The following is a 21,131-nucleotide window of genomic DNA, read 5'->3' on the forward strand; positions in this document are numbered from 1 at the left end:
ACCTGGGTGATAGAGTGTGTTCTGACCTGTGGTATGTTGACCAGGACGTTGGTGTTGGGGACATTGGCCACCCTGATGAGGCCCTGCTGGATGACCCTCTGGCCCTGCACCTGGACATTGGGGACCGAGGCCCTGGGGGCCAGCAGCAGGGGAGGGGGGCCCGACACTGAATGCTGCTGCTGCCGCAGGGACGCGATCTGCTGGGGAGACACCGCGATGGGCTGACAACGTCACACACACACACAGGACATGGGCAGGACATGGGCAGGACATGGACATAAGGGAGAGGGGAAGGGGGGAGTGGAGTCACACACACAGGGAGAGGGACAGAGGCAGGAGAGGGCATGGAGAGCCCAATGTTTACTGTTCATTTCTATTTGTGTTTAGTTTATATTGTTTTGTGTCTTCTCACTTTTGTTTATTTCACTTGCTTTGGCAATGTAAACACATGTTTCCCATGCCAATAAAGCCCCTTGAATTGAAAGGAGATTGAGAGAAAATATGTCAATATCCATATCACTGTAAAATGAATTTACTGGAATAGACTGTGACAAGCGCACTGCGTGTAGAACCAACTAGTATTGAGCATTTGGTCTATTAGTTAAGAGAGTTCACTGCCAAGGAATCAAATGTGTTTTAAAGCATGAAAGTAGCAGGAAAACATATGAAAAAAATACACTGATCATACAGGGAATGTAGAATTCGTATTAATAAGTCACATTGTACAAGTACTAAATAGGCATACAGACAACAATTAAAGTAAGTTGAAATGGTAAGTACCAGAGTATAAGTTACCTGTGCCCCTCTGACCAGGGGTGGCATGACGGTCTGGGAGTTCTGCTTGGACGGGACGTGCTGCCCACCCCGGACCAATGGAGGAGGGATCACTGTGCCTGAGCTACGGCCTGACGACACCTGGACACAAAACGACAACAACAGGGTTTCAACTTTACACAACCAAATCAAATCAAAAATCTAATTTTATTCGTTGCATACACATATTTAGCAGATGTTATTGGGGGTGAAGCGAAATGCTTGTGTTCCTAGCTCCAACAGTGAAGTAATATCGAACAATACACGTGAATCTAAAAGTAAAATAATGGAATTAACAAATATTAGGACGAGCAATATCGGAGTCCAGTGTGTGTGTATGATATATATATATATATATATATATATATATATATATATATATATATATATATATATATATATATATATATATATATATATATATATATATACATATACTACATTACTGCGCAAGATCCACATGTAACTCAGACTTTTGGGTAAATCATGATTTAATGGAAATTAGACTTGACCATGAAAGCATCTTGTGATGATACCACATGATCACTGTTGACATTTGCTGGCAAGTGGCCAGTCCCTTTCATGTCATATTCAATCAATCATTCTGTCAAGTCATATCGAGTAGAGGCAAAACAGAGCCATGTCACATCAGCTGTAGTGTCACAGCAAGATGCATGTGATTACCTCTGATAGCATGGTTGAACAGACACACTGATAACAAGCTAGTACAGATAGCTTGAATGTGCTTAGTGATTTAATGGATACACTGATATACAATTACAAGGAGTGTGAATGTGCTGTACATCCCTCCCTCTACTTATTAAAGCAATAAGGCACGAGAGAGCATGGTATATGGCCAACATACCATGGCTAAGGGCTGTTCTTAGGCACAGCCCTTAGCCGTGGTATATATTGGCCATATATCACAAACCCCCGTGGTGCCTTATTGCTATTATAAACTGGTTACCAATGTAATACCCATGGTTTACGGTCTGATATACCACGGCTTTCAGCCAATCAGCATTCAGGGCTTGAACCACCCAGTTTATAGATAGATATATCCCCTCTGTAAACTGTATATTCCCACTGTAATCAGCCTATACTCCAGAGTTTAATGTTTAGAGAGGGAGTTTATTAGTCACATGCACAGGGTTGCAGATGTAAATGCAGGGTACAGTGCAAATATTAAGCTTCAAGCTCCAACAGTGCAGGTCAAAGGGAAGTGAATAACAGAAAAATTAATAAAAATATAAATAATAATAATAACAATATACATATTTACAACTGTAACATGATAAATGACCATTGGGGTGGGGGCAGGGAAAATGTCAGTTGAGGGGGGGGGGAATGTCTATAAGGAGAGAAACGGGGGGGCAGGAGGGGGACAAGGGGAGCAGTGGGCTGACTAGTGGTGGCTATTCAGCATGATAAATGTCCATTGGGTGGGGGCAGGTTAAATGTCCGTTGAGGTGGACATTGTATATATTCTGTATGATGTCTATGTGGCCATGTGTCTCTATTCTGTTTGTATATTGTCTATTGCTGGCAGCACCTTCACACTAAGGCAAATTCTGGGTATGTGTACATGTACTTGGCGAATAAAGGTGATTCTGATAATAGCAGTAATGTAATGATTGTTGTATGGTATAGTGGCAATGAGCAGTAGCTGTCTGTACCTGTAGCGGTCCTTTGCCTGATGCGATGCTGCCTCTGACCAGAGGTGGAGGAGTGGCCACAGAGCCAGAGGTTGGCTGGAGAACAGAGGGAGAGAAATAGAGAGTGAGTGAATGAGTGAGAGTGAGAGAGAGAAGAAAAGAGAAAGAGAAGAGAGAGAGAGACCAGACTATTGATGGCAAGCTTTGTGCGTGTGTGAGTGTACGTCTGTGCCTGTGTGTGTGCGCACCTGTGTGCCTGTGTGCACAGGTGCTTGCATACGTGTTTGAGTATACAGTGCATTTGGAAAGTATTCAGACCCCTTTTTCAACTTTTTGTTACGTTACAGCCTTATTCAAAAATGTATTACATTGTTTTTTTCCCCTCATCAATCTACACACAATACCCCATAATGACAAAGCAAAAACAGGTTTAGACATTTTTGCAAATTTATAAAATAAAACAAACTCAAAATGTCATATTTACATAAGTATTCAGACCCTTTACTCAGTACTTTGTCGAAGTACCTTTGGCAGCGATTAAAGCCTTGAGTCTTCTTGGGTATGACGCTACAAGCTTGGCACACCTTTATTTGGGGAGTTTCTCCCATTCCTCTCTGCAGATCCTCTCAAGCTCTGTCAGGTTGGATGGGGAGTGTCGCTGCACAGCTATTTTCAGGTCTCTCCAGAGATGTTTGATTGGGTTCACGTCCGGGCTCTGGCTGGGCCACTCAAGGACATTCAGAGACTTGTCCCGAAGCCACTCCTGCATTGTCTTGGCTGTGTGCTTAGGGTTGTTGTCCTGTTGAAAGGTGAATCTTCACCCCAGTCTGAAGTCCTGAGCGCTCTGGAGAAGGTTTTCATCAAGGATCTCTCTGTACTTTGCTCCGTTCATCTTTCCCTCGATCCTGACTAGTCTCCCAGTCCCTGCCGCTGAAAAACATCCCCACAGCATGATGCTGCCACCACCATGCTTCACCATAGGGATGGTGCCAGGTTTCCTCCAGACGTGACACATGGCATGGAGGCCAACGAGTTCAATCTTGGTTTCATCAGACCAGCGAATATTGTTTTCATGGTCAGAGTCCTTTAGGTGCCTTTTGGCAAACTCCAAGCGGGCTGTCATGTGCCTTTTACTGAGAAGTGGCTTCAGTCTGGCCACTCTACCATAAAGGCCTGATTGGTGGAGTGCTGCAGAAATGGTTGTCCTTCTGGAAGGTTCTCCCATCTCCACAAAGGAACTCTGGAGCTCTGTCAGAGCGCCCATCGGGTGCTTGGTCACCTCCCTGACCAAGGCCATTCTCCCCCGATTGCTCAGTTTGGCCGGGCGGCCAGCTCTAGGAAGAGTCTTAGTAGTTCCAAACTTCTTCCATTTAAGAATGATGAGGCCACTGTGTTCTTGGGGGCCTTCAATGCTGCAGACATTTTTTGGTACCCTTCCTCAGATCTGTGCCTTGACACAATCCTGTCTCTGAGCTCTACGGACAATTCCTTCGACCTCATGGCTTGGTTTTTGCTCTGACATGCACTGTCAACTGTGGGACCTTATATAGACAGGTGTACATATTTCCTCAATTACCTTGACTAACCTGTGCCCCCGCACATTGACTCTGTACCGGTACCCCCTGTATATAGGCTTGCTATTGTTATTTTACTGCTGCTCTTTAATTTTTATGTTGTTTTTTTTTATTATCTATTTTTTACTTAACACTTATTTTTCTTAAAACTGCATTGTTGTTTAAGGGCTTGTAAGTAAGCATTTCACTGTAAGGTCTTCACCTGTTGTATTCGGCGCATGTGACAAATAACATTTGATTTGATTTGTGTGCCTTTCCAAATCATGTCCAATCAATTGAATTTACCACAGGTGGACTCCTATCAAGTAGAAACATCTCAAGGATGATCAATGGAAACAGGACGCACCTGAGCTCAATTTCGAGTCTCATAGCTAAGGGTCTGAATACTTATGTAAATAAGGTATTTCCGTTTTTTATTTTTTATACATTTGCAAAAATTTCTAAAAACCTGATCTTGCTTTGTGGGGTATTATGGGGTATTGTTTGTAGATTGATGAGGGGAAAAAAATATTTAATCAATTTTAGAATAAGGCCGTAAGGTAACAAAATGTGGGAAAAGTCAAGGGGTCTGAATACACTGTATGTGTGTGTATGTGTGTGTGTTTGTTTAGATACCTTCTGTACAGCGCTCTCCTTCTGGATCTGGCTGTGTCGTAGTTTCTTCAGCAGCACCAGCTTGGCCTCCTGTAGTCTCAGCTCCTCCTTCAACTGTTTGATGACGTGCTCCCTCTCATCTGGCCTGCTCTTCTACACACGGGAAGACAGCGGTGTGTCAAACACACAATTACATTCGAATTTATTTGAATCCATGAAGGATGAAGATACATTGGGAGTTGCACAAAGAGAGGAGTCGTTCTCTCTCTGTGTGTGTGTATAGTCGTACCATGAGCAGGTCAGTGTCTGTCTTTCTGTAGTGGTTCAGGCCGTTCATGATGGGGATGGACGGCTCGTTGTCTGACAGCACTATGACATCATCATTTGATGACAGGAGCTGCCTCTCTTTCTTTACGTCACTGAGAGAAGAGAGAAACAAACGAAAACTAAATAACTAAACTCGACATTAGTAGTAGGCAAAAATAAGACATGGAAAGCAAAGAAGATATGGAAAGCCAAACCCTCTTTCCTCACACAAATTAATTTGTGTGTGATCACACAACACTCACTAATCATATTACAAATGATGGCCACAAGGGCCAGTATGCAGACAGACAGTATCAGCATTCGTCCAGTAGAGGGCGGTAAATGATAACTTTTCAGTGGTCTATGAGTGAGTGAACAGTGTAGGGACACCCAAGTCGATCTGAAATTGATAGACCAATCATGGTGAAGTGGGAGCCCGGTCTGAATAAGAGCCTCCTCTTCATATATTTCCACTGGTATGGTAGTGTCAGAAACTTGGCCCAAAATTAGTGAGTTTATGACCAAGGCTCAGCCACAAGTTGTAAGTTGTAGTCCCCTGTAGCTCAGTTGGTAGAGCATGGCGCTTGCAACGCCAGGGTTGTGGGTTCGTTTCCCACGGGGGGCCAGTATGAAAATGTATGCACTCACTAACTGTAAGTCGCTCTGGATAAGTAAATGACTAAAATGTTCCAGGGAGATTAGATCTGGCCTCATTGCTCCCTCTGTGGCTGTAGCTAGCTGTTGTTTCCTCCAGCCTGAGGAGGACTAAGGGGAGCAGCGGTATGCAGCGTGGAGCCTGTGACGGAGAGGGGGAGTGAAAGGCCGATGGAGGAGATGGAATGCTCCCCCCTCCGTCCCGATCGTACCCTGTGGGGGGGGGGGGCATGTTGACTCTTGGTAGGGACAGTAGCTGTGCCCGGGGCCCGGTAGGTCAGGGCCCCACCCCTCCCAGTTGCTGACACCAGAGTCGCAGAGCAGAGGCCTACAGGAGACACTGGAGGGGAGAGTGAAAGGGGTGGGGGAGGGGAACATGGCTAGGACCCAGCCTATTGTATACACTCTCACTCACTCATTTACTGACCATGTGTGTCTTGGGCTACGTTGCAGAGGGTAGGACACTCAACAAGGGCACAGTCTCCCTGGCTGGTGCAAAACATCCCAGAGCCCTGCTGTGGTAACAGGGCTGAGGGCTGGTTCAGTTTAGAAGGGAGGCAGAGGGAGATACAGTAGCTATGATTCACAGTCACACCATCCACAGCTGGTTATACAGGGGCCTTGTAAAGCAACGGACCACGTTGGACAAAGAGTAAACTGATGGATAGGGAGGCCTCACACACAGGACCTAACCAGGAGAAACTCCTAGCCCTGGCAATGGGTAAAGTGAGGGTTATTATCTGTGGTGACAAGGCAATCTCCTCCACCCTGAAAGCTGATTAGACACGCATAAACAAAAGCCAAGTACCTGGTTACATAAGATCCAGAGGCCACTGCTTCTGTTTCTACTAGCTACTGCTTCTCTGAAATACTCTGCAGTATTGACTTCCACTTCCACTGAATTAGTAAACTCATGGGAGCAAAGTATCAGGTAGAAAAAGTGCATTCCTTCAAACCACTATTCATGAAACTGGACATAGACAAACGTCATCAACAGTTTTCACTAGCTAGTCTATTAAGATCTATCTGGCCAAAATAGTGTTTTTAATATATTTCTAATTCAATGACAGTGGAAAGCATTGCGTATTCTAGCCCTCTGCACCCTGTTTATGAAACAGTTGGATCAAAAACGCTAGATCTCCTCTGCAGTGCAAACGCTACAAGTTCAATCAAATACATTTAAACTATAGCAGTACAGGAAAAGGTGACATAAGGGCAAACTTCTGCGATACATAAAAGGCCCTTCCTTGGAGGCCATCTTCCTTTCTCACTACTGTGCTCACCTCCAGTGTATTTTAATCACTCTACTGAGTGAAGAGATCACGTGACATCAGGAATTTCCCTGCCCTGGTCATGTGACACACCCACCCAACAACAGCCCTGCCTTCCCCAACTGCTCCTTCCAATGTGGAAACCATGGCAACGGCCAGCTGGAACCAGTTTGTGACAGTTTGTGACCTTCATTTTGTGTAAAGTGAGGCAGAGTTCAGGTGCTGGAGAAAATGGAGGCAGTCAGCCGGAGCCTCAAACTTTTCAAAATGGGGACAGGCCACCCAGAACCGAGGGAGCGCAGACATGCACTTCCTGTGTGAGAAGCCCACTCGCTAGCTAGTGCAGACAGTAGTTCAAACACACACACAGTCGTTGTCAAGCAAATGTCCCTTTCCAGTCAAAACAAAGCAGTAGAATAATCTAATCACCTAAATTGACCCTGTACAGACTCAGAGACAATCCATCATATTGTAAACATGCACCACAGGCCAGATGGGAAAAAAACATTTTAGAGCAACATTCTAAAATGAAATCTAAATCCAGAGTGTGACGGTAATACTATTAACCAAAATAGACAGCGTCTGAGGGTACCACAGTTCAGTTAGGACTGGTTCAAATGTACAGCCAGTCAGAGTGTAGGCTACCACAGTGTGTGAGTGTGTGTGTGTGTGTGTGTGTATGTAATCAGTTTGTCTCACCTCTTGGATGTGCTCATATCTACAGGCCTGTCCCCGGTCTGCACCTCCACTTTGACGGTAGCCTTGACCTCACCGGTCTTCAGGATGCTCATGCTGGCCACCTTGGCTGTCTGCTCAGTCTTCACCACATCTCCTCCTCCACCCACAGCCACTAGAGCTATAGGTCCGTCTGCGGCAGGTAACAGGTCACAGTTCTCCAGCTTTACCTTCTTACTGTCCAGCTCCCCTCCAGGGCTGCCAGGGGCCACCATGTCCCTCTCCAGGGCCCGCTTCCGGCTGCGCGTCTGACGCACCGCCTCCTCCGACATCGCTCTACCTGGGATAGAGAGAGACGGGGGTTAGAGATATGGATAAACACACACAGGTCAGTGTCTGTGGACAGCATAGCTAATGACGCACCGCCTCAAAATGAGTTGGAAGTTAAACACTGGTTGATAATGAGGAGTGCAATAGAAAAACCCCTGTGGGGGAAATAACTGGGCCAATTCAACAATGAGGCACTTTACCAATGAAAACAGCACAAATGAAACCTAAATGCCCACTGAGGCACCCATATCAGTGGAGTGTGGACTGTGGTAGCAGGCCGGGTATTAATTCCTCCAGCTGTACTGGGGAGGGGGGCTCTCTGTCTGACTGACCTGACTGCAACACAGGCCTGTCTCTGAGTGCCAGCTCCCCAGATGCTGACCCAATTCCCCCCTCATTACGGTAATAGCAGAGGATGGAGAAGGGAGACCCACTCAGCTCAAACACCAGCTTCACCCACAACTATTACACTGCACAACACCATGGATAAAGAATCACTCACACAGACATGCAAATATCTCACAGACAGACACACAAACGCAGGTTATGAACTGAAACAAGAATCAGAGTGTCCTCGACTCGAAAGTGTGTGCGTTCTGGACTCGAGTTGGGGTACAGGGAATTGGATTGGGAATAACATTAGACCTACTCTTATCTCCTTTCAAACTGTCTGACTTTTGCACTTCTAGCCTGCGGTCTCCACTTGAGTAAATATAATTGCCTCATCTCTCCCCTTATAGAGGTTCTAAACAATCATTGGGGCAGCCACTGTATACCTGTGTACACACTTCTCCCATCAGATAAAGAAAGCTGCTGACTCAAGGTATTTTTCATCCACTGTGACATCACCAGAGCAGAGCTCCACATGACCCTTCCCAAGATTCCACGGGAGACATAAAGCACTTCCCTGAGAACCGGTTTAAACCGGTCTGTGGTTTTAACCCCTGGAGAGACCGACTGGCAGCAGGAGAGGCGGCTGGCCTGCAACTGGGAGGGAGGGATACGCCGTCGTCTGCATTCCACAACACAAATGCCTGCCAGAGAAAAGGCCACTGAAACTTTTACACAGACAACTGAAGGACACAAAATGACAATCAATCTATATCACCGAATTGATCACCATCAATAGTAATCCATGTAGCCTATATAAAGTAGAATGGAAAATGTGAGATTATTATAACTTTATTTTGGTGTAGGTCAAACAGCTTAAAACATTGATTGCCAATGATCTTCACACCGAAGCAATACAGACTCATTTAGAAAAACAGAATAGCACCAACTCAGTCAGGGTCTCAACTTAAAGTTGAGAGTTAGCATAGTAGAATACACAAGGTGCAATTTCAAAATGTTACTGTGCATCAGCAGTTTCTCTTTTTATGTCAGTCATTGACAGTCACTCATTTAGCCCATGCCAGCTAAACATTTGTAGATAGGTAAGTCTAGCCAGTTATCTAAACTTGTAGTCCCCTGTAGCTCAGTTGGTAGAGCATGGCGCTTCCAACGCCAGGGTTGTGGGTTCGTTTCCCACGGGGGGCCAGTATGAAAATGTATGCACTCACTAACTGTAAGTCGCTCTGGATAAGAGCGTCTGCTAAATGACTAAAATGTAGTAATCATGGTCGAATTACCAACCGGGGGGTCCCCCATTGATTTTGTTAGTCACTCTCACTCAGATATCATTAAAAACTGTCAAATGTGTAGAATTGCAGCAAACTTGCTTTAAAACTGCAAAATGTTCTCTACGGCCCATGGCAAAATGTGTAGAATTGCAGGAAATTAACTATTAAAACAAAAATCACTCCACTGTCAAGAGGGGAGCAGCTAAAATGTTTTGCACAGAAGTTAACACACTTGAATAATGTGACATAGCATGTAGAAATGATGAAACTGTTAATTACTGTTCGCAAAACAATGTCCATACAGGCTAGAACACTTTACAATGCAAGAAGATGCCGGTAGCTTCCAGTTTTGTAGGTAAACTTTCTTTGCTATGCTAGCTGACAGTGAACGCTAACATCAATTCACTACCCTAGTACCTTGTTTGTGATAATATGCTAAATATAACGCAAAATATGCTGATTTCAAAGATGATTGCTACCAAAAACTTTATTCATTCACTTATTTGGTTTCTCTCACGTCTCTCCCAAAGATGATCTATTGCCTCAGCGAACTGACTGTGCTCTGTAAATGATGTCATTACTGGTTAAAGAGACAGCGCACATTTTTATAAAAGAAGCTACTTCTATGCAAATGTTTTTGATCAGTACAATAAAAGAAGTCCCAAATGGAAGGGAAACAGATTGTTTGTCATCAGCCAAAACAAGCTCAATAACTCAATGCATGCACACACTCCTATTGAATATGCATTCAAATCAAATGACATTTTATTGTTCACATACACATATTTAGCAGATGTTATTGCAGGTGTAGCGAAATGCTTGTGTTCCTAGCTCCAACAGCAGTATTGTGGATAGGCCTAGGGTACAGTACATCTTGATTTACCCAGTTTATCTATAGAGATTTACCATTCAAATAAATGATTGCCATTATGTTGTTATGTAGTTTGCATAATTTAGTGGAATTAAATTGGCACTTGTGTATTTTCGTTAGTCATTATATATCTTATTTATCACACACGCACAGCATACAGATATAGAACCTAGTTTTAGCGGGAAAATCTGTCAGACAGAGCGAGAGCTGCTGCTACAGCTCCTGTTGCTGCTGGAGTGAAACATGCTTTTAAAATCGAAATCGTACTTGTCACATGCGCCGAATACAACAGGTGTAGACCTTACCGTGAAATGCCTACTTACGAGCCCTTTCCCAACAACAACAGAGTTAAAAAGTAGAAAAATAAATAGTAACACAATAAAATAACAATAATGAGGCTATATACAAGGACTACCAGTACCGAGTCAATGTGCAGGGGCACAGGGTAGTTGAGGTAATATGTTTTATAAGCCCAATTCCATATGCCATTGAAACCAGTAGCCTATTTCCCTCAATTTCTATTGGTTTTCAAAATCAACTTTCTTTAATTGTCCAGTAGCCAAAAGGCACAATCCTAATCATATTAGCAACCCATGCTAGTTGATGGATCTTTAGATGTCCCCTCCTAAATTTCTAACGGATATTTTCATCTCTGTGTCATAAAACCTCTCCCATGTGCGGTGTGCTTTGACAACAGTGTTTTCCTGCTAACTGCATTATGGAACCAACATTCACACGTAGTCTACTGCCTTGTGCTCATTGCTGCACTTATAATGTGAAGAAATAATAGTTAATCAACATTTTAAGCTAAATGTTCTGATCTGTTGTATCAGCCTCATAAAAAAAATTGATATATACATTACATAGACGTAGCGTAGGCCTACTGGTTGTATGAATTTGGGATCTATCATTCCACAACTGTCCCAGAGTTTGTTTGGAATGGGCTATTTCTTTCTCGCACAGAACGACAGGATGACCAATAGAATAGGTACACTTTTTTTCTATGGGGATAGTAGATAGAGTAGTGATTTTGCTGTTCATTACTCATCTTGTTGGCTGAGGAAAAGTCAAATGTGGACAGTTATTCTAACATCTTCAAATGCGCAATGGAATTAAGTAAGAAAGACGCATGTCGTTGCATCCTCAAGTTGAATGTTCTAAAAATATAAATTACCATAATCTAAATGTGATTTCTTTCATTCTGAGCACAGTGGATGGATGCCAATTCATATGCGTCTAGTACATTTCTCAAATGTCCAGTAAATTAAAATGCTGCCGGTCAAATGTCCCGTGCCACATTTTTCTAACGGAAACGCTGATGTGTAGGTCTGGATGTGGGTACGCAGACCTGTGAGCCACTGATGCCCCTCATGTTGCCCATCCCTGCTTTAGAATAAAACATCCACCAGTGCTCTGAATCTTGTTTACCCTTTCACATCTGGAGACCAGAATGTTGACCATGTTCAATTATTGTCAGAAACTGTGCCCTATAAACGTGCTGGCACATTAGAATCAGGGCTTTACGTGCTTGAAAACATCGCTGCTATGGCTCACATCAAAACAGATCACACTCTGGTGTACCTTCAAGAGTGTACAAGGCCGGCCTAAACACTCAGGCTACTTTCTGCAAAGGGGCTATTGTCATGTCATCTTGACACTAGCACAAAAAAAACACATTTACCAGTCAAGTGCTCCATGTCAAGGTTAAGGATAGACATGTCTCCAGTCAATTTCTTTGATGACTGTTAGCTAAATCTCTGACGCTCACAAGGTCCACAAATTCAGCTAGGGCTTGTCAAGTGTGTGCAGTTTTTATTGTCACAAACCACTTGATTGCCAGTTCATTGGACCTGTAAATGAGTTGAGTGGATCAGTCTGAAATCCTCAAATGCTGTTTGGGACTGGGGTTCAATTCCCACTTGACTTGTTTGAGGCACACATGAGAACAAAAGAAGATCAAAATATTTTAGAGGTCAGACAGATGCTTGGACTTTTGAGTAATTGATAGCCGCACATACATGCACGCGTATGTACAGTTGAAGTCGGAAGTTTACATACAGTTATGTTGGAGTCATTAAAACTCATTTTTCAACCACTCCACAAAATGTCTTGTTAACAAACTATAGTTTTGGCAAGTCCGTTAGGACATCTACTTTGTGCATGACATAAGTAATTTTTCCAACAATTGTTTACAGACAAATTATTTCACTTATAATTCACTGTATCACAATTCCAGTGGGTTAGAAGTTTACATACACTAAGTTGACTGTGCCTTTAAACAGCTTGGAAAATTCCAGAAAATTATGTCATGGCTTTAGAAGCTTCTGATAGGCTAATTGACATCATTTGAGTCAATTGGAGGTGTACCTGTGGATGTATTTCAAGGCCTACCTTCAAACTCTGTGCCTCTTTGCTTGACATCATGGGAAAATCAAAAGAAAATCAGCCAAGACCTCAGAAAAAAAATGGTAGACCTCCACAAGTCTGGTTCATCCTTGGGAGCAATTTCCAAACGCCTGAAAGTACCACGTTCATCTGTAAAAACAATAGTACGCAAGTATAAACACCATGGAACCAGACAGCCGTCATACCGCTCAGGAAGGAGACACATTCTGTCTCCTAGAGATTAACGTACTTTGGTGCTAAGAGTGCAAATCAATCCCAGAACAACAGCAAAGAACCTTGTGAAGATGCTGGAGGAAACAGGTACAAAAGTATCTATATCCACAGTAAAACGAGTCCTATTTCGACATAACCTGAAAGGCCACTCAGCAAGGAAGAAGCCACTGCTCCAAAACCGCCATAAAAAAGCCAGACTACGGTTTGCAACTGCACATGGGGACAAAGATCGTACTTTTTGGAGAAATGTGCTCTGGTCTGATGAAACAAAAATAGAACTGTTTGGCCATAATGACCATTGTTATGTTTGGAGGAAAAAGGGGGTAGCTTGCTAGCCAAAGAACACCATCCCAACCGTGAAGCACGGGGGTGGCAGAATCATGCTGTGGGGGTGCTTTGCTGCAGGAGGGACTGGTGCACTTCACAAAATAGATGGCATCATGAGGAAGGAAAATTATGTGGATATATTGAAGCAACATCTCAAGACATCAGTCAGGAAGTTAAAGCTTGGTCGCAAATGGGTCTTCCAAATGGACAATGACCCCAAATATTCTTCCAAAGTTGTGGCACAAAGTCAAGGTATTGGAGTGGCCATCACAAAACCCTGACCTCAATCCTATAGCAAATTTGTGGACAGAACTGAACGTCCCTTTGCTGTCATCCTCCACATCTGCTCAGTGTTTCAAAAAAATGTTGCTATTTTCAAGGTGGGAGGGGCAAAAAGACCCTCAAAGCAACATCCAATGCCTATTGCAGAACACATCTCAATCAAAACATTAAAGCAAAATGTAGGTGGGGGTAAGGCACCTGCCTATAAAATGGTGGGTGAAACACTTGAGCTAAGAGGAGAGGGACTGAGCTCTGCGACATAACAAGGACAGATGTGCCCTGTTTGTACCCATCCCTGAGCACAAAGAGCATCTATCTGAAGGGGATGGGGAGCATGCATAAACCACAGAGCACACAGCTCTTCACGATCCAGGCGCTTAAGAAATCCCGCTACGACCTCCCACGAGCCATCAAACAGGCAAAGCGTCAATACAGGACTAAGATAGAATCCTACTACGCCGGCGCTGACGCTCGATGGATGTGGCAGGGCTTGCAAACTCTCACAGATTACAAAGGTGCCCAGCGACCTGAGCCTACCAGACGAGCGAAATGCCTTTATGCTAGCTTCGAGGGAAGTAACAACCATGCATGAGAGCACCAGCTGTTTTGTACGACTGTGTGCTCTCGCGCTCCATAGCCGATTTGAGTAAGACCTTGAAACAGGTTAACATTTGCAAGCCGGCGGGGCCAGACGGAATACCAGGATGCGTAACCAGCTGGCTAGTGTCTTCACTGACATTTTCAACCTATCCCTGACCCGGTCTGTAATACAAACTTGTTTCAAGCAGACCAAGAATTTTGAATGGCTGGTCATGGCTCATATCAAAACAATCATCCCAGACACCCTGAACTCACTCCAATTCACATAACGCCCCAACAGATCTACAGATGACGGAATCTCTATTGCATTCCACACTGCCCTTTCCCACCTGGACAAAATAAATACCCACGTAAGAATGTGGTTAATTGACTACAGCAAAGCATTCAACACCATAGTCCCGCCAAGCTCATCACCAGGCACAAGACACTGGGACTGAACACCTCCCTCTGCAACTGGATCCTGGACTTCCTGACGGGTCGCCCCCAGGCGGTGTGCGTAGGCAACAACAAATCCGGCACGCTAAGCATCAAAACGGGGGCCACTCAAGGATTGTATACTTAGTCCCCTCCTGTACTCCCTGTTCACCCACGACTTGGTGGCAGCGCACGACTCCAACACCAAGTTTGCTGACGACACGACGGTGGTAGGCCTGATCACCGACGATGATGAGGCAGCCTATAGGGATGTCAGGAAGTGGAGGGAAGAGTCTTGGTGGTTCCAAACTTCTTCCATTTAAGAATGATGGAGGCCACTGTGTTCTTGGGGATCTTCAATGCTGCAGACATTTTTTGGTACCCTTCCCCAGAACTGTGCCTTCACACAATCCTGTCTCGGAGCTCTACGGACAATTCCTTCAACCTCATGGCTTGGTTTTTGCCCTGACACGCGCTGTCAACTGTGGGACCTTATATAGACAGGTGTGTGCCTTTCCAAATCATGTCCAATCATGTCCAATCAATTAACCACAGTTGGACTCCAATCAAGTTGTAGAAATATCTCAAGAATGATCAATGGAAACAGGATGCACCTGAGCAAAATGTTGACTCTCATAGCAAAGGGTCTGAATACTTACTATGGGGTATTGTGTGTAGAGTAATGAGGAGGGAAAAAAACAATTTAATCAATTTTAACTGTAACGTAACAACATGTGGAAAAAGTCAAGGGGTCTGAATACTTTCCAAATGCACTGTCGTGGTCAAAAGTTGAGAATGACACAAATACAAATTTTCACAAAGTCTGCTGCCTCAGTTTTGATTATGGCAATTTGCATATACTCCAGAATGTCATGAAGAGTGATCAGATTAATTGCAATGAATTGCAAAGTCCCTCTTTGCCATGAAAATGAACTTAATCTCCCCAAAACATTTCCACTGCATTTCAGCCCTGCCACAAAAGGACCAGCTGCCATCATTACATTTGACATTTTAGTCATTTAGCAGACGGTCTTATCCAGAGTGACTTACAGTTAGTGAGGGCATACATTTTCATACTGGCCCCCCGTGGGAAACGAACCCACAACCCTGGCGTTGCAAGCGCCATGCTCTACCAACTGAGCTACACGGGGCCCATGTCAGTGATTCTCTTGTTAACACAGGTGAGAGTGTTGACGAGGACAAGGCTGGAGATCACTCTGTCATGATGATTGAGTTAGAATAACAGACTGGAAGCTTTAAAAGGAGCGTGGTGCTTGAAATCATTGTTCTTCCTCTGTTAACCATGTTACCTGCAAGGAAACACGTGCAGTCATCATTGCTTTGCACAAAAAGGGCTTCACAGGCAAGGATATTGCTGCTAGTAAGATTGCACCTAAATCAACCATTTATCGGATCATCAAGAACTTCAAGGAGAGAGGTTCAATTGTTGTGAAGAAGGCGTCAGGGCGCCCAAGAAAGTCCAGCAAGCGCCAGGACCATCTCCTAAAAGTTGATTCAGCTGCGGGATCGGGGCACCACCAGTGCATAGCTTGCTCAGGAATGGCAGCAGGCAGATGTGAGTGCATCTGCACGCACAGTGAAGCAAATACTTTTTGAGGATGGCCTGGTGTCAAGAAGGGCAGCAAAGAAGCCACTTCTCTCCAGGAAAAACATCAGGGACAGACTGATATTCTACAAAAGGTACAGGGATTGGACTGCTGAGGACTGGTGTAAAGTCATTTTCTCTGATTGTTTGAGGCATCCAGAAAACACCTTGTACGGAGAAGACAAGGTGAGTACTACCATCAGTCCTGTGTCATGCCAACAGTAAAGCATCCTGAGACCATTCATGTGTGGGGTTGCTTCTCAGCCAAGGGAGTGGGCTCACTCACAATTTTGCCTAAGAACACAGCCATGAATAAAGAATGGTACCAACACATCCTCCGAGAGCAACTTCTCCCAACCATCCAAGAACAGTTTGGTGACGACCAATGCCTTTTCCAGCATGATGGAGCACCTTGCCATAAGGCAAAAAGTGATAACTAAGTGGCTCGGGGAACAAAACATCAGCATTTTGGGTCCATGGCCAGGAAACTCCCCAGACCTTAATCCCATTGAGAACTTGTGGTCGATCCTCAAGAGGCAGGTGGACAAACAAAAACCCACAAATTCTGACAAACTCCAAGCATTGATTATGCAAGAATGGGCTGCCATCAGTCAGGATGTGGCCCAGAAGTTAATTGACAGCATGCCAGGGTGGATTGCAGAGGTCTTGAAAAAGAAGGGTCAACACTGCAAATATTGACGCTTTGCATAAACTTAATGTAATTGTCAATAAAAGCATTTGACACTTATGGAATGCTTGTCCCGTGTAGCTCAGGTGGTAGAGCATGGCGCTTGCAACGCCAGGGTTGTGGGTTCGATTCCCACGGGGGGCCAGTATGGAAATGTATGCACTCACTAACTGTAAGTCGCTCTGGATAAGAGTGTCTGCTAAATGACGTAAATGTAAATGTAATTATACTTCAGTATACCATAGTAACATCTGACAAAAATATCTCATAACACTGAAGCAGCGAACTTTGTGAAGACCAATACAAAACTTTTGACCACGATTGTATATGTACATAGCTACCTCAATAACCTCATAACCCTGCACATCGACTCAGTACTTGTACTCCCTGTATATAGCCATGTTATTTTTTACTCATTATTGTTATTCATTGTGTATTTATTCCTTGTGTCACTATTTCTATTTTATCTTTAACTCTGCATTGTTGGAAAAGGACCTGCATTGTTGGAAAAGGACCCTTAAGTAAGCATTTCACTGTTGTTTACGAAGTATGTGACAAATCAAATTTGAGCTCACACATTCACACACACATACAGTGACACTGGAAGAGACTGGTGGTCGCTGAATGCGCCTCCTGAATGCAGCCAGGGTCATCAGGGCCCAAAATGTCCGCAGGGCCTGAGGGGCACAGTACAGTGTAGTATGAAGCAAGGTAAGACATGCCTCAATATTTGAAGTAAAGTAAAACGTTCAGGTTTCAAACAATTATACTGCCTCAAGCTCACATTGCAAGCACGGTACAGTGTAGTATGAACTGCTCTTGGTGTCGGTCTACATGTGAATCATAGGAGCCAGAATGGCCGCCGCAATTCCCTCCCTGCTGATGACATCCAGTAGAGTCATCTCTAAGGGAGCTATTCTTGTTTGAAGCTCAGGCATACATCACGCAATGTGTGTGTGTGTGTGTGTGTGTGTGTGTCGGGGTCTGTCTCCAGGCGCGTGGCTAGTGCTGTCTCATAGGAGATGGATGGCATCATAAAGATGCAACATCCACTGTGCTGTAGGCCCTGCTACTAAGTAACAAAGGGAGGAGACCAAATAGAACATTAGTGTTTGTGCGTTCAAGAGAGAGACGCACAGTATGTGTCCGTCCTCAACTGTTCCATCACACTTAACCTACCTACCACCTCATTGAAGCTCATTTGCTTTTCACCAAGCAATGTCTATGTGAGAAAATCTGGAGATGTTGCATTAGACAACTTCTGGGATGACAGGAAAATAAATCAGAGCAGCAAAAAGCAGTAGAGTACAGCTAAAACACATGTACTAAAAGGAAAGTAAGAGTCTATCCATTCACTGCCATTCAAAGTGACACGAGAGGGAGTGATTGGGAAATAACATGGCATCAGTATTTCAGTCTGTCATCTGCACTGATACGGGGCTGAGAGAGCGCTTTGGAAGCAGGTGATTACAGGAAGGAACCAGGAAGGAGTGGAATGATAAAATGAGAGAGAGCTTAGAGCCCATACAAGGACAGATTGATGATGACATTTCTTTCTGCCTTTCACTACAGCACTCAGGTGTCAATCAACAGTGTTTCTGTGTGAGCATTGAGCATTGCTTTCAGTCAGTGACCTCTATTCAAGAACATAAAAGCATTTCATCATGAAGACAGGAAAATATGAGTTCAGGATTTCTTTCACTACTTGAATTGGCCAGGACAACAGACTAAAAAACATGTTTACTTTGAAATTGAGGGGAGAACATTATCTTGCTGTAGGGAGAGGACCAACTACGGATCTATACTGAAGAAAAATATAAACGCAACATGTAAAGTGTTGGTCCCATGTTTCATGAGCTGAAATAAAAGAACGCTGACATTTTTCACACGCACGAAAAGCTTATTTCTCTCAGATTTTCTGCACAAATTTGTTTACATCCCTGTTAGTAAGCATTTCTCCTTTGCCAAGATAATTTATCCACCTGACAGGTGTGGCATATCAAGAAGCTGATTAAACAGCATGATCATTACACAGGTGCACCTTGTGCTGGGGACAATAAAAGGCCACTAAAATGTGCAGTTTTGTCACAACGCAACAGATGTCTCAAGGTAGTGTGCAATTGGCATGTTGACTGCAGGATGTCCACCAGAGCTATTGCCAGATAATTGAATGTTCATTTCTCTACCATAAGCCGCAGACCACGTGTAACCACACCAGCCCAGGACCTCCACATCCGGCTTCTTCACCTGCGGGATTGTCTGAGACCAGCCACCCGGACACCTGATGAAACTGAGGAATATGTCTGTCTGTAATAAAGCCCTTTTGTGGGGAAAAACTCTGTAAAAAAGCCCTTTTGTGTGTGAAATCCATAGATTAGGGCCAAATTCATTTATTTCAATTGACTGATTTCCTTATATTAACTGTAACTCAGTAAAATCGTTGAAATTGTTGCGTTTATATTTTTGTTCAGTATAGAATCAATGAGAGTGGCATTAGGCAATATCTGGCAACTCCAGTGTCAGTCAGTAAAATACAGTGGAATTTGGGAGACTAACAATTTAATCTCACAAATAAATCCAATCTGTCGGTCAACACCTGTAAGGGTAATGTTAAATAAAGGAACCGACAGATCCGACTGAAGTATAAATTTCAGGCAAGCCAAACACCATCACATCTCAACCCTCCATTCAAGTTTGTACGCCGCATGTGTGTTTGGGGTGAGAACCAATGTCACTGTGTTGATACTCTCAGCACATAACACATTATAAAGTGTTACCTGTTTGCAAAGGTGATGGTAACTTAATAAGAGACAGAAAATTAATGCTTTAATTAGTCTTGATAAAAACGGTCAGCGTTAATCTACACATTCTAAACGCAAACCATCATCTCAGGTTTCTTAATGACAATGGTTAAGAAGGGCACGCATTTATTGCACTCTATCCCCATTATCAGCCATTATATACCCATGCATTTGCATTGTGATACCAGCAAGCATACATGCATAACGTTAGAGCTCTCAGCAGCACATTAACTGAACTACCAGTACAATGCCCATCCCTACAATATTCATTCCATTGGCAATTTTGCATGCAACTCACTTATCAAAGAGATAGTGAGTGGAGAGAGATTACTGGTTTGTGTTCCCTAGAGATTATGGCGTGGACTCTGTGTAAGGTCTCAAGTAGAAAACAAGGCCTGGGGCAGATCTAGCCAGCGAGAAAGAGAGAGACAGAGGAGCAATCGGCCACCCAGCAGTCTGGTCACGTGTCCATTTAGTATTAATCTGAACACACCAACACTGATGTTGCTTTTTATTGCGTCGGCCAATTTCCACCCAGCTCGCTAGCAGAATGAAGCTGCACACACACCAGGCATTTCTCGCTTTCGTGCTTTGATTGCAGACCTGTACTGTTGACGACTTCTTACCAATGTACAATTTACCATTGGAATTGAAGTGAATTATTCCATGTTCAGCGATTCCTGCTAGAAACATTGGCTACAATACACTAGGCAAGATGGTGAGCATATGGAACATATGACCTGGTTTGAGACTCATTCGACTTTCACGTGGTCCTCTGTAGCTCAATTGGTAGAGCATGGCGCTTGTAACGGCAGGGTAGTGGGTTCGAACCCCGGGACCACCCATACGTAAAAATGTATGCACACATGACTAAGTCGCTTTGGATAAAAGCGTCTGCTAAATGGCATATTACATTATTTATTATTATATTTTTAGGGAGATGGAGCATTACGATTGATCCATTTCCTTAGGTAGCTAGCCTCTACTATCTGATATGTTGGATGTAATGACCTTCCCTAGGGACTGGACATAGCGAGCTAGAACATTAACAGCCATTTAAAGCACACCGACGCTTTTAAATACAGGCTCTATTGTCTCCAGTGAGAGGGGTAACAACAGTATAATATTGCCCAATAAATGGGCTGCACACAAAGCCATGAATCTCCTTCCCATGCAATTAGTGTCTCTTCCCTGTGATATGTTGACTCAAAATATGTATCGTTCTAGATTTGACTAATGCACAATTTTTTTCTGTTTGATTACTCATTCGAGGTCACTCACTACAGATCGTGTTTAGGTTGAGAAGGATATCTTCTCCAAATTAATGAATTAATTTTGAAAGAAACTGGAAAGTCAACCCACTGAACCCAGTGCTTTGTCTTTGGAATATCTGATTGTGCAAAAAAAACATTGCTTAATCTGGCTTCACCAA

The 21,131-nt window shown here is 43.7% G+C and overlaps 1 protein-coding gene and 1 non-coding gene across 11 annotated transcripts in view; one reads left to right on the top strand and one right to left on the bottom strand.

Annotated features, from left to right (window-relative positions):
- Positions 1-21,131, bottom strand: part of LOC121576769 (transcriptional repressor p66-alpha) — a 45,728-nt gene that overhangs the window by 5,491 nt on the left and 19,106 nt on the right. For 3 of the 10 annotated variants that reach the window (XM_041890213.2, XM_041890214.2, XM_041890216.2), the window contains exons 2-7: positions 7,567-7,882; positions 4,926-5,055; positions 4,658-4,789; positions 2,490-2,564; positions 781-915; positions 3-221 (exon numbers count right to left, since the gene is read on the bottom strand). In XM_041890213.2, coding sequence (XP_041746147.1) covers positions 3-221; positions 781-915; positions 2,490-2,564; positions 4,658-4,789; positions 4,926-5,055; positions 7,567-7,874 — 999 coding nt within the window. In that variant the 5' untranslated portion in view covers positions 7,875-7,882. Of the gene's footprint in view, positions 1-2; positions 222-780; positions 916-2,489; positions 2,565-4,657; positions 4,790-4,925; positions 5,056-7,566; positions 7,883-8,648; positions 8,907-21,131 lie in introns of all 10 variants that reach the window. The other 7 variants (XM_041890210.2, XM_041890207.2, XM_041890209.2 and 4 more) reach the window with 7 other exon arrangements.
- trnag-ucc lies at positions 9,336-9,410 on the top strand. Its single transcript has one exon. It is a non-coding gene; the product is annotated as a tRNA-Gly (tRNA).

This window comes from Coregonus clupeaformis, chromosome 11 (genome assembly GCF_020615455.1).
Source record: "Coregonus clupeaformis isolate EN_2021a chromosome 11, ASM2061545v1, whole genome shotgun sequence".
Lineage (NCBI taxonomy): Eukaryota > Metazoa > Chordata > Actinopteri > Salmoniformes > Salmonidae > Coregonus > Coregonus clupeaformis.